Source organism: Amphiprion ocellaris, chromosome 10 (assembly GCF_022539595.1).
Source record: "Amphiprion ocellaris isolate individual 3 ecotype Okinawa chromosome 10, ASM2253959v1, whole genome shotgun sequence".
NCBI lineage: Eukaryota > Metazoa > Chordata > Actinopteri > Pomacentridae > Amphiprion > Amphiprion ocellaris.
In genome coordinates, this window is record NC_072775.1 from 17,179,813 (window position 1) to 17,193,053 (window position 13,241).

A 13,241-nucleotide genomic window follows, 5' to 3' on the forward strand; every position below is an offset into this window, starting at 1 on the left:
TTTTTTACCCTAATTGTTCTGTTGTCGTTATATTTTGGTTTGATTTTCAATGAAGTTTTTTTTTTTTTTTTTTTTTTCATGTGCTCATTAATTGACAATGGGATTTTCCAGCCCTGGGTATTGGTGTGTGGGCAACTCTCTGACCCCTTCTCCTTTCACCACCATTGATGAGACAATCCAATCACAAACAGGCTCAGTGAGGACAGAAAGGTGGAGCTAAGCACTGAAACAGGGTGTGGTTCTGAAACTAGAAAGGGCAGTAGTAGTGCCTTGGGGTTTAAATTGAATTGAATGGGCTCAGTCCCATAGTTACCATAGTTGTCACTTTTTCTCATGTGTTTCTTTCCTGCCTTTTCTCTTAGTGTCTTCCTCCCTTGAGCTGCACATGAAAGACTTTGGCTGTGCAGCTGCTTGCTTCGCAAACCGGAGTGCTGAGGACTTGTGCTCAGCAGGTGAGTCACTTGTTACAAACAGTATTATCACCTAGATTTGTGTTGCTCTTTATATGTATCATTTAAATGCTTTTGGTTGGACTGGTGGCTTTGGTCGGGCACTCTTTCAGTTTAGTGTCAGAATAAGTTTGATCCAGATTAGGATAACAAAAAATGATCCTCTCTTGCTTGTTGTGTAGTTTTATTACCTGGACGTCTGTGATCAGCTCATGTGTGAGTGGCTCAGTTGGTTTGCCATATGGGCCAAGTTCTTTGCCTCACCTGTTTGACTTGCTCTATTAGTCAGCATGAGGATGACTATATCGTTGTTTATAGATTGACATCTGAATTCAGATGTTTCACAATCCTTCATAAGACTTAAATAGATTTTTTACTTATTTATTTTTTGATATGGGAACATTGTTTGAGCCTCTGGCATACGTTCTCCCTGTGTATTTGTTTGATGGGTTGTAGCCACAGGCAGTGAGCAGGGGGTGTTTGATGAGCCTGTGCAGCTGTCTCCTGTTTGTTCAGTCAGTGGGAAAGGAGGTAGATAGGTCACTTTGTTGCTCACCTGCCAAACCAGCCTCACTTTTAGCTCTATTCCTATCTCCTGCTCACTGACTTTTTGTCTTTTCATATTTTTTTTTCAGGAGTTTAATAGAACCAAAACCAAGCAGTCACCATGCTGCGAGACGTCGTGTCAAACATTGTAAAATCCCACAGTTATCTACAATCGAAAATTGGTAAGTGCCTTCTTTTCTACGTTAAATGGATGTATACTTTAAATCTTGATGTGTTTTGTATCATCTTGTCACCTGAGGGTCAAAAAATGAATGAAATGTATATTAATAAGTTTGAAAATGGCTCCTTTACCTAATGTGGCTTCACCCAAAACTGTGCGTACATTGCACTGACCATGGACCCACACAGTTACCCCTGTGTGACCAGTAAGCACTACTCACATGCTGAGACAGTCATAAGTGTGTGTGTTTTCTAGATGCCAGAGTCATAGACTACCCTCTGATGCAGAGCCCCATCCACATGACCTGCATCCTGTTGGGATATGTCTTCCTCTCGGTGTACATTGGACCTCGCCTGATGGCAAACCGCAAACCTTACAGCCTCAAAACAGCAATGATTGTCTACAACCTTTGTATGGTTTTAATGAATGCCTACATAGTGTATGAGGTAGGAAAACATTTCGATATTTGGCGACTCGCAATCCTTGCAAATCCTTGTAGATCCTGCTTGCAAAATGAATGGTAACAGCTGCTGATGTGCTTTTGACACCTAGTTTATGATGTCTGGATGGGCCACCACTTACACATGGAGATGTGATCTGATTGACACCTCCAGCAGCCCACAGGCTCTGAGAGTAAGTCACTCCCTATCGGATTCATTTCATTCCATCTGTTGTCATCCAAAAAAGCAACCTTTGACAAATGAACATTAGAGTCTTTGATGAATGTTCACTTTTAGATATATGACATCACAACCCTGTTTTTACCCACAGATGATCCGAGTTTCTTGGTTATTTTATTTTTCAAAATTCATCGAACTCCTCGACACAGTAAGGACATCTCTCTTCAAACATTGCTTGGACCTATTATTGTGACAGCCTCCCAGAGTGAATGTTAACCGTACTGGTGTTTATTTCAGGCATTCTTTGTGCTGAGAAAGAAGCAAGCTCAGATCACATTTCTCCACGTCTTCCATCACTCCGTCATGCCCTGGTCTTGGTGGTGGGGCATCACCCTGACGCCTGGTGAGTGTTACTCAACAAACTTACAATATACATGCTTAAAACATAAAATATTTTAGTCGTGAAATCTAACAAATGGGACAGACTGATAGCCAAGTTGTTAGTATGCGTACCATATGGCAAATGCTGTCAGACAGTGAGTCCTCTGTTTGATTCCCAGTCAGCCAGACCCTTGCTGCTTGTCATTTCCTGCTCACTCTCATAATTTCTGTCTGTCCTCAGCATTTCCATCTAAATAAAGGCAATATAAGCTTAAAATAGATTTTTTTTTGTTAACCAACTGCTATCAGCCCTTGTGCTTTTTCATATCTGAAAAAAAATTAAGTAGAAAATAAAAACCCCATGTTAGGGAGAGAGTGATACAGGTACATACTATATATCATGAAATGCATCATTTTCTGTGTGTTTTTGACCTCTAAAGCTGCAGGAATGGGCTGCTTCCATGCCATGGTGAATGCTGCAGTCCATGTTATCATGTACTCCTACTACGGCCTCTCTGCTGCCGGGCCTCGCTTCCAGAAATACCTGTGGTGGAAGAAGTACATGACCGCTATCCAGCTCGTATGTTTCTTTTATTGACAAGTATGCATTTGTACTGAAATTCATTGCATTAGTTAGCATGAGATGCTACCATTTGTACTTTCCCTCTTGTTTTACAGACGCAGTTCATTCTGGTCTCCGTTCACATCAGCCAGTACTACTTCATGGAAAAGTGTGACTATCAGAACCCCTTGTGGATCCACCTGATCTGGATGTACGGCGTCTTCTTCTTCTTCCTCTTCTCCAACTTCTGGGTGCAGGCCTACATAAAGGGCAAACGTCTTCCTGCCACAGAGAACAAGACAAAACAGAATGGCTCGACCAGTGAACCAATCAGTGTGGTGGCAAACGGCAAACACGTTGAGAATGGGAATGCTCACCACTACACCAACGGCAAAATCCTAATGGGCAAAGTAAAAGAAATCTAACATGGGGACTCTGGAAAGAGAAGGAGGCATAGACTAATATCACTACCTTGAATATATCATTCATCATTCATATCTAGCAGCATATTGGAGCGACAGATTACAGTATGCTGCTTCTAACCTGCAGAATTTCTATGTAAGTCTAGTCTTTTGTGAAAATATATGCACACTTATCAGGATATGGATGGCATACTGCGTTTTGCCGGTGATCTCCACTTTGTGTTGTGTAAGTTCTTGCAAAAACTGTTAATTGTGATGAACACTGTATGGAGATTGGTGCTCATGATATCACTGATAGTATTCTTCAACTCAGGCTCGAGCCACACCAGCTTGATCTACACTGCTCTTTGGCAAGCATGGCCTTTGTTGCTTGGAAGTATTGCACAGTTTCTACTGAAGACTAGTCCATGTAAATAACTGCTATAAAGTTTATGCTAAAGCAAGGTTTTCATTGTGAATGGCAATTTTTTGAATTTTTTTTTCTGTTTTTATTTATCTTTTGAAATAAAACCAAAATTTCGATAAAGGTCTGTTTCATTTGGACAGCAGCTTTGGTGTGCACTTTGAGAAACACCTAAAATTTTCAATTTTAAGAATTGTGGAAAAGAAGTGTTGTGCTGTATATTACAGTATTGATGCATTTTGTGTTGTCGCATTATTAGGTAGTGACACTGTAAGGTTTACTCTCAGCGCACTGTGCATGAAGTGAATAGAAAAACTTTCTATGACATCAGACTTGAATAAAAGTTTGTACAGATGGCTTTTTGAATATCAAAAAAGAAGTAATCTATCAATCTCTATCTATAAATCTATCAATGTTTGCTGTTGATCATTTTCAAAAAATCTCTGCCTACCATTTGCCTCAAATTACAAAAAATGTAGCTTGTGTATATGTACATGTTTAACCCTCGGATGTTGAACTGAACATAAACAGAAATGAAACCTCCAAATATTGTGATTTTCCATATTTCCCAGAAAACAGAAACAAGACAAGAGCTTAACATTTTTTTTGTAATTTGTACACACATAGGTCTAAATTCACCCACTGGTATTGATTAACATTGACGAATAGTTTCCAACCATGTGGTCCTAGAAGTTAGACATATCTGTTCAAAACACTAGCGCACATTATTTCATTGATGAATTTAACCTGTAGTTAGTGAAGTAAAATCAGCCACTCAAGTGTGGTTTAAGCAAAAACCTGCTGTGGACTCAATCACAGGACTTGTATATTTCAGGTCATCCTATATATAAACTAGGAACAAACCTTGTGTCTTCTAGTACATCTGTCTCAGCAAACACAAGATGCTGCAGAATGTACTCATTAAAGCAAATGGCATATCAAAAGGAAGCATAGGCTTTGTGGACCTCAGATGTTGATAGCTGTACTGTAGTGGGACTTACTGGACACAAAATTAGAAAGCATCTGATAACATGAAGTGCATTACCACAGATGTGATCCATCAGGGGACTTTTGTTTGGGATCCCATGTAATCCCAACACCAGTTTTCACACAAGTAAACAAACCTCATGTAAAGTAAATGATAGTTTGGGGAAAACAAAAATGGAATTTGTTAGTTTGGCAGATGTCAGTCAAGCACACTGAAGCAAATATGGTATGAAAACCATTTAATTATAACCCAGTCCAATGTATACTATACATCCTGATTACAATAAAAGACAACTGTGGGCTATAAATACATCTCAAATTGCTTAAAAAAAAAATTACACAAAACTCTCAACACTTGTACTTTACCAGATTAGCATATTTGGGTCAACAGAACAATATATTACAGCATCAATAGGAGCAGTACAAGGTAAGAACCAGGTTGTAATCTTTATTGTGGATTAAATAAAACATTTCGTAACTCAATCAGTACTCAAGCAGTACCCCAAAAAATCCCTCAAAAGTCAAGACAAAGCACATTATCTGATTGACTGATGAATGACACTGCTAGTTGATTTGACCATCCTCTCTTTAGCCTTCTTCTTCACAGGATCTACTTCAAAGCTCTTCCACAGACGAATAGTCTCATCTCCAGCAATGGTTGCAACAGTAGAGCAGTCTGGGCTCAGAGTCAAATTGAGAACTCTGTCTTCGTGGCCTAAAATAAAAGTGTATGTTTATATGAACCAAAAGGCTCAAGAACTGTAGTTTCCAGTTCACTGGACTTTTCTTTAAACGGTGTGAAAAGGACAGATATAATCCAGTCTAAACAGATACTTACCATTGAGCTCTGCAACTTTGGTGAGAGAGGGATACTTCCAGATAGCAACATTGTTGTGGGCGTATCCATGTGCAGAGACCAACTCCTTGTAGTTGGGTGCAAACACCAGTGATGAGATCTGAAACGTTTTGTGTGATCAAGAGACGTGTCGTCAACATGTGAATAAATGCAACAAAATAAAAGTTATTGGACTGAGAATCACCCTTCACATTCAAGAGTCCCAGGAGTGTGAATTTACCTGGGATTGAGTGTCAAGTGAACTGATACAGGAGCCACTGTTCACATTCCAGATGCGGATGTGGCGATCACTGGTACCCCCTCCAGATGCAAGAATATTTGACTGCCATGGACACCAGGCTAAAGCCTAAAACAATGGAAACATACTCAAAAAATTAGTCAACAAACTTCAGTCTACAGCACAAGATTCATGACAATAAATTATAGGGTTTTTAGACCTCATTGTGAAAGTTTAAAAATACATTTAATATGCATAATGATCAGGCAAAACAAATCCATCTAAGATTTCAATCAAATTGTTCAAATTCATTTATACCACTCACCTTGACAGCGCCCTGATGTTCGCTCCAGCAGCGGATTAACTGGCTGTCATTGCTGGCGCTGCCCTCCTGCACACGTGGCCACACACACACCAAGTTGTCATTGCCTCCACTAGCCAGGTATCGGCCATCAGGGGACCACTTCAGTCCACACACCTCCTGTGAGTGACCAGTGAGCGTGAAGATGTGGTGGTCTGCCATTCTCACATCATGGTGGTGGATGTGTCCTGATCTGGAGCCACTGTGAGGAGGAAAGTAGTGTTTTAATTAAATAAAACCAAACAAACATCATTGACATTGCTAGCTTTATACTTTCTGTGTGAGAAATGAGCAACTATACCTAGAAAGAATATGGTCATTCCAGCTCAGACTACCAACTCTTGCAGTGTGGCTGGCCATGCTGCGCAAGCGCTTCTGATTTTCAACATCCCACAACTAAAGGAGGAAAAAATATTTTATTAAATACAAAGTATTCTGTTCTTTAGTGCTCCATGTCCTTAGGAAGTAAAAGTGGTGTATTTATCAACATACTAACCTGAACTTTGCAATCACTGGTTCCGATAGCCAGGTAGCTTCCCTCTTTGGTCCAGGACAACGAGCAGATGTAGTCCTCCTCGCGCTCCAGCTTCATCAGAAGAGTGATGTCTCCTTGAGTGGCATCCCACAAGTAAACACTGTTATGAAGAGCTACAGCGAGAACATTCCGACTGCTCCAATCAAGCAGATTCAAATCTGAGGGGGAAAATAAAGAGGTACAATGTTTACATTTACTGGGTATACAAGAATGCTTTCTTAAATATCACATAAAAAAAAAAAAGATGAAGTATACAGTCTTTACATTTAAAATAATGTATTGACCATTATCTATACTCAGTGGATTATTGTGATTTTTAAAAATGTGTTAAGTTATTCATGCAATACATATTTCACTATAGAATATTACTGCATAGATGATATTAAAGAAAAACCTCATAAATGCCAAACTTACAGAAATCATTTCGAAGATCAGGAGCATCTAGGATTCTGTCTGGAGTGGAAGATATGTATCTGGTCTTTTTGACAGAGGCAGGAGTTGTAGCCTGACTGTAGAGGACTTTCAAGTTGTTTTGATAGCCTGTATGACAAAAAAAGATAGGAAAATAAATTGAGAAAACAAATCCACACTCTGATACAGCAAAATGTGAATCTGCAAATATTCTTACCCTCCGGTGCATTCAGTGGTTTCCCTCCAAGGTGGAGGATCTTTGCATCTTCAATGTTGTATCCATTCAGAGACATAGACCAAGCTTTCTGGTTTTCCTTTCAACACAGATGAGCACAATCAATAAAATCCTTAATTTACAAAAGGGATCATAATGAAAGGTATTGAAATAACTTACTGATGCGCCTGCTGTGTTGTTTGTATCCACTTGCTCATTCTCCTTGGTGAGTAGGAAACTTGCAACATCCATTTGTTTGCCGTTTCTGATGGGAATGAAGCGGTCACCCCCCATCTTAGAGGGCGTTTGTTTTTTATTTTTGCCTACAATATAAAAATCAGACAAGTCAGAGATTAGCACTTGCGGATATACCTACATAGCAGATATAGCTGCAGAAATGGACACATTACCTGGTGTTTTGCTTGGTGTTTTTGATGAACTCAGCGACACATTTGCAGCTTTTCCAGGAGACAGACCGTTCAGGGCGGAGGTGTTTGAGGAGCTCGCCTTTCTCTGCCACCTCGCCATGGGTGCGTTGGTGATGGGCATGTCCAGCTTCAAGATGCTGTGGATGTCATTCTCAAACCCAAACTGCGCCATCTTATCCACGTTGTCATAGACCTGGGCGTCCGGGCACGTAAAACGAAGAGAGGAGAAGGAGACAAAGTGGTTAGCTAGGCGACCCATGCTAGCGCGTGGCTCTCAGGCATTCGTGTTAGCATACATTTAGCGGCTATTAAACTTTATTTAATCAAACATAAAAACAAGAATTAGGCTTAAGTTGGCTAAAAACATTTTTCACCACATCAGTCATGTTATTGTTGTTGATTTTAAAGAATTCAGTTAGCTAAGCTAAAGTAAACATAGAATGTTTAGCATTACCCTGTAGAAAACGAACACAAGTTAGCACAAACACTAAGCAGTATTAAGCATTGCTGTTGCGTCGCCAAACAAAATTGCATTCTTCTGGGTGCACAACAAAACCGACATAAAGCTCTCACCTCTTCAATAAAACGTGGAGTACAGGGGACCAAGACTCGCTGTTCTGTTTCGTCTCTTTCTGAAATTTGAATTTAGTGTCGAATGACGCTACACGGTTTAAATGCCACAAAGCGCCGTTGCGATTGGTCCGTTCAAGGAGCTGCCGTTAGTGCATTGCGGTGTCATGGTAACGCTCTCGGTTGGGTCAATGTGATTGGAGGATGGTACTTCCTGTCAGATTAACGTCTCACAACAATCCTCCTCCCCGAAAATCTACCGCCATCTATTGGCCAAAGCCTCTACTAGAGCACAGATGTTAGTTTAGGTGAATTGAAATAATACTAAAACGGATACACTAATAGTACTATTACAACAACAACAAAAAAAAAACTCATCAACAAAAACTACCACTAATATTATATTTCAAATCTTGTGTGTGTGTGTGTGTGTGTGTGTGTGTGTGTGTGTGTATACATATATATTCTTTGTAATAAATTATGGAGTGTTAGAGTGATAATGCTTCAAAATCCAGTTATATTCTCTGTTGTCTTTTGCATGACATCACTAAAATACGGCTGATGAAGACAAAATGTTCTTTCCATAATCACATAAAAGTCTTTGTTTCTCTGTCCTTTTGATTAAGCTTAAATGCATTAATGAGACTGAAAGGATTAAATGACTGATGAAAAAGGTGAAAATCTCTCCTCAGTTATAATACGGATGGTGTGCTTGAATGTGAAAACGTTATCAAATCACTCCCAAGGCTGTGAAGGGTGTAGACATGTATGAACAAACAAATCACTTTAAAAACAGAAAGCATTGTTACTTCAAATGAATTCAGCAACACTAACTCTTAGTCAGATTTAACAAAACTGCCAATCTACAAATCTAGTTTTGAAGGTTAAGTTGGCACTTAAAGTGACGTAATTGTAATCTAGCACAATTTTCTTATCTGCATCATAAATGGACAAATGAGATACAAGCTCACTAAGCAGATAAAAGGAAACAGTTTGTCTCTGACTAAACTTTAGCAAACAGATGTTACATCTGATCTTTAACTGCTTGCAAGTTTCCCACTCTTCATGAGGTAATGTACAAACAGAACAAAATGTCTGGGTAACAGGAAGAGTTTGCACTAAGTGCTCCAGTTTAGATTAAAAGCTTTAAAAAGCATAAACTTACACATTAGACAGAAGATCACACAATCCCTTTGTCAAGTGAAAAGAAGAAGAGAAAAATAATGTAGATTTTTTTTACTATGTTGTCATAAATATTTCTTTATTATCTGCAAATATTTCATGAGCAGCAATCAGAGCAAAAACTACATATAGACAATTACAAGAATGTACAGCAAAAAACATATTTCACTAAAAGAAAGATTCTGTGTGTTTGGCAGAGTTTTACTGTGATTGGTTGATCAAAACAAATACTGAATTTCAGCACAGATTTATATACAAACCGTAACATAATTTCTCACATTGCCATAACTTGCATAAGATACTCTATGTGATTGAACAAGATCATTTTCATTGTTCATTTATATTTAAACTGTTTACTTGAATAGCTTAGATCACAAACTATGACTGGCGAACACATCTGCCCTAAAAAGTAATAAAAATAACTTGTGTAAAAAGAATTTTGTACATTACAGCAGGCAGTGAATATATTAACATTTCTGTGTTTGTGTGTGCATGTGTATATGCATAAATATTTAAAATATATGCAATAAAAGCACCAGTGTGAGGTGTAATACATGCATGTTAAAGTGCATAAAATAATTCAGATCACAAGTATTTTCACTGGTGCATTACAGTAGGCATTTGGTAAGGCAGCAAAGACGGGGTTACATTCATGGAACAACACTGCCAATACAGAGTAATGAGGGGTTACAACAGTGGGTGGACATTTAACAGCAGAAACACGGTAGAAGGCTTAAACATGAACCCATTATTCAGCTGGAACTAAGGTATAGTAACCATCTTTTCTCTCTGGAGCCACTGCAGTCATATCCTTGGGGTAATGTATAATGGAGCCAACAACACCTGCAAGGAAATAAAAGAGTAAAAGAGTTTTGTCTCATGGTACTATTCATTACTGAGTAAGACAAATAAGTGAGCTGCAAAAATTTGTAGGCGTCAACTGTATTGATTTGGCTTTCAGAATTGTTTTATTTGCGTGTTATTTATTGACATGGCAACTGCAGTCATACTGAATCACAATAAAAGCGAGGTTATATTGCACAGTATCACTGGGTGAATCAGGTTCGACGAAACCACACGACAGGCTGTGACCGGAATGAGTAAAACACTGTGCCAATGCAAAGGGAATGTGGTTTTAAGCTCATTTAATATTTAACTTTCTATCAATCTTCTCCCAAGATTGCTAGCTGAGACGTGTTCTGTGCAAAGACGAGAGTGAAAACATAAGGGTTGTTGTTTTCTTACCTGCAGGGGGCCTCAAACCTACAGAGGGAGCAAAAGACAAAACACATGACTATTCTTTACATTTCCCTCCAGTAATAGAGCCCATACCCCAATCACATGACAAGGCACGTTTCAAAACAAAGCCAAGTTATGCTGTATTTTGTGAGAGTAACTGAGGTATTAAATTGAAGCTGAGGTAAAGATTAATAGCTGTCTCTTTGAACTGCAAATACGTAACACAAGATTGTATTCAAAATAAATAACATTTTGTGCAGCACAAAGGCTGCATTTGACCTGTGATCAGCGGCTGTACTAATTTATTATTATCCAAATGAAAGCAAATATTTACTCACCCTTCTTTTTGGAGATACAGAGGCTGATGACAGTTAGTCCAGTAAGTGCCAGAGCTGCCAGGATTGGGATCAGAAACTGAGGCAAGGGAACCCCTGGAGCTAAGAAAACATTGCAAATTTGTATGCTGACTGAATAGGAACAAAACATGAGGTCAACTCCTGCAGTCACACGAGACATTCTTCTATTATAATAAAACCTTTTATTTCTTGTAGCATGCATTGCTTTATATGCCATCAGCTTCTTTTACAATCAACAGCCAGCAGCAGCATTCAAGCTTTTTTGTCCTGATTTTCAACATGCTGCCATTAGTGATTGGATTACTGTGTATTTTTCTTATTATTTATGTTTGCAACTATATTGAATTAAAAGTATCATTTGGATAGGTGTTACTAGTACAATCATTTGACTGTCTAGAGTACAACCCTGCAGTAACAACAGCTGGCATGTGAGTGTGGCATGAACTAATTAGGTTCCACAATTCTTAGAACATAAAAAAAAGTTACAAAATTTGTTCCATAAAGCCTGAAAGAAAATATATACCTGACTGTTCCTCAGAGAGCCTCAATTCCCTCATCAGCCTAACGCAGCTCTCCTGTAGGTTTATCCTCTCTGGCTTTGTGCGCTGCACTTCCTGGTCCCACAGCATTTTGAGGGTCAGTGCTTGGGGCTCGTGGACTGTCCATATATCATTGTGGTCCAGAGTCAGATAGACCTTGCCATCATAAAACACACGGTCCGCCCAGTGCAGCTGAGACCCCTCCAGTATGCATTCTCGAGAATGAAGGATGGTGTGGCTGCCTAGTGAGTATGGTAAAGTCTATAAACAAACGTACATTTCTGAATGGTTTTAGTGATGTCACATTCACTACAAAATGATTTTCTTACTCAGTGCTGAGGTGTTGTTGCTGCTAAGAAGAGCTGGAAGGAGCGCATCAGACGACATGGTTTGGATCACACTGCTGACACTCTGACTTAAGTCAGAGACAGAGACTCCATTGACGAGAACCCGCTCTGTGAAGCGCTGAGCTCCCATCACTCCCCTCTGCTGGATCTGAACGATGACAGTGTCTAACAGGAGACAGACCAAAAAAAGAGACACTCCAGACATTACAACGAGCTCCTAAGGAAATGTTTTACATAATGTCACAGGCAATGAAAAACAGGCATTTATGTGTGCAGAAAATATACAAATCCTTGAATGAAGGAAGCGTTAGCTCTGCAGCAAATTAAGTTACATCTCCACTTAAAAAGGTCTTATTTTCAGTTTCACTGAGTCACAAAAACCAAAAGTGAAAGCTTTTTTTCTAGTTAAAGTCTCCCTCTGTTAGCATGACATCATGAACATTATCATATTTAATGTAGTGTACAGCTCCTCAAATTGTTTGATAGCTTAAAAAGAATATTTTTTTCCCATTAGAATCTTTAATGTATTAAACAAAAGGTGAATGCAGTTGTCACATAATTGTCGTGCAATAAAAACAAGCCCACACTGTTATCAGCTATGTATCTTTATAGCTTCATGCAAGCCATCCTGATAAACCCACAATACATCTCTTTTTTACAGTTATGTTGACATCGTCCACACAGATGCTGGAGTCCTGGGTGTTTACAGTAATCTGCTCCTTTACTGCTTCACTTTACTGGTATGTGGATGGTGTTTAAATGTCCTCCGTACAATAAGTTGTGCAGATGCAAACGTGCAAAAAACACGCCTCTCTGACAGTGCAAACAAAAACAAAACAACAAAGACAGGTTTTACTGCATTGTAGTATTCCTCTGTGGGTCTGTAAATTCTTGCCATGCCAAAAAAAAGAGAAAAAATCTTATCAAACGAATGCATGAAGAATATAAATAATAGTACACACTGTATAAACTCACAGTTACTATGAGTAACGTAGTGGCTCACGTATATAAGTCGTTAGCACAGCAGTCTCTTTACAGACTTGTGGACAATGTTTTGGTTTTTTTGGTTTTTTTTTTTGATTAGCAGCAATGAAAAGCAAATGCAATGCAAAGAGACACGTTTCTTACCTACTGGAGCAGGAAAACCCCTTGAAAAATGGGACCACAATAGCGCAAGAACGGCAAGAAAACGCATCTTTGGTGTTACTTCTTGTCAGCTTCAAAGTCAGCCGAAAGAAAAAGGACAAAAGCCTCCGGAGTTATAAATAGCCGGAATTGCTTTAAGCTATTTAAGCGCTTCCAATGGGCGAAGAAAATGTCTCAAACATCAACAGAACGAAAAGTTGTAAAGCGCTCACTGAAGAGACGCTGCTCCGCCACCACTCGCGCTGCTTCCTCGATGTAATTTTTAATTTCTAATTTTTTTCCTACATCC

At 39.1% G+C, this 13,241-nt stretch overlaps 3 protein-coding genes across 3 annotated transcripts; 1 reads left to right on the forward strand and 2 right to left on the reverse strand.

Moving 5' to 3' along the window:
- The first annotated feature begins 269 nt into the window (after positions 1 to 269).
- elovl1a (ELOVL fatty acid elongase 1a) lies at positions 270 to 3,921 on the forward strand. The gene is made up of 8 exons (XM_023285757.3): positions 270 to 452; positions 1,085 to 1,177; positions 1,432 to 1,622; positions 1,729 to 1,809; positions 1,948 to 2,004; positions 2,094 to 2,199; positions 2,618 to 2,757; positions 2,856 to 3,921. Exons 2-8 carry the CDS (start codon positions 1,117 to 1,119, stop codon positions 3,162 to 3,164), a joined length of 945 nt encoding a protein of 314 aa, XP_023141525.1. The 5' UTR covers positions 270 to 452; positions 1,085 to 1,116; the 3' UTR covers positions 3,165 to 3,921.
- An 854-nt stretch (positions 3,922 to 4,775) lies between these two features.
- cdc20 (cell division cycle 20 homolog) lies at positions 4,776 to 8,302 on the reverse strand. The gene is made up of 11 exons (XM_023285771.2): positions 8,147 to 8,302; positions 7,556 to 7,766; positions 7,326 to 7,468; positions 7,149 to 7,245; positions 6,935 to 7,060; positions 6,482 to 6,678; positions 6,287 to 6,381; positions 5,950 to 6,187; positions 5,628 to 5,753; positions 5,390 to 5,507; positions 4,776 to 5,266 (listed from the first exon to the last, which is right to left on the reverse strand). The coding sequence occupies exons 2-11, from the start codon at positions 7,743 to 7,745 to the stop codon at positions 5,088 to 5,090; spliced, it is 1,509 nt and encodes a 502-aa protein (XP_023141539.1). The 5' UTR covers positions 7,746 to 7,766; positions 8,147 to 8,302; the 3' UTR covers positions 4,776 to 5,087.
- Positions 8,303 to 9,382: 1,080 nt separating this feature from the next.
- LOC111578816 (uncharacterized) lies at positions 9,383 to 13,241 on the reverse strand. Its single transcript, XM_023285783.3, has 6 exons — positions 12,935 to 13,241; positions 11,789 to 11,971; positions 11,444 to 11,701; positions 10,903 to 11,001; positions 10,571 to 10,588; positions 9,383 to 10,168 (listed from the first exon to the last, which is right to left on the reverse strand). The coding sequence occupies exons 1-6, from the start codon at positions 12,999 to 13,001 to the stop codon at positions 10,074 to 10,076; spliced, it is 720 nt and encodes a 239-aa protein (XP_023141551.2). The 5' UTR covers positions 13,002 to 13,241; the 3' UTR covers positions 9,383 to 10,073.

Bases quoted from the DNA above. Each gene is read 5' to 3' on its own strand.
- elovl1a (XM_023285757.3), top strand. From the start codon at position 1,117: ATGCTGCGAGACGTCGTGTCAAACATTGTAAAATCCCACAGTTATCTA. The intron at 1,623-1,728 runs GTAGGAAAACAT...TTTGACACCTAG, and splicing joins ATGCCTACATAGTGTATGAG to TTTATGATGTCTGGATGGGC. The intron at 2,200-2,617 runs GTGAGTGTTACT...TGACCTCTAAAG, and splicing joins GGGCATCACCCTGACGCCTG to CTGCAGGAATGGGCTGCTTC.
- cdc20 (XM_023285771.2), bottom strand. From the start codon at position 7,745: ATGGCGCAGTTTGGGTTTGAGAATGACATCCACAGCATCTTGAAGCTG. The intron at 7,469-7,555 runs GTAATGTGTCCA...TTTATATTGTAG, and splicing joins AACACCAAGCAAAACACCAG to GCAAAAATAAAAAACAAACG. The intron at 7,246-7,325 runs GTAAGTTATTTC...CTGTGTTGAAAG, and splicing joins ACAACACAGCAGGCGCATCA to GAAAACCAGAAAGCTTGGTC.
- LOC111578816 (XM_023285783.3), bottom strand. From the start codon at position 13,001: ATGCGTTTTCTTGCCGTTCTTGCGCTATTGTGGTCCCATTTTTCAAGG. The intron at 11,702-11,788 runs GTAAGAAAATCA...CATACTCACTAG, and splicing joins CAACAACACCTCAGCACTGA to GCAGCCACACCATCCTTCAT. The intron at 11,002-11,443 runs GTATATATTTTC...ATGTTTTCTTAG, and splicing joins GCTCTCTGAGGAACAGTCAG to CTCCAGGGGTTCCCTTGCCT.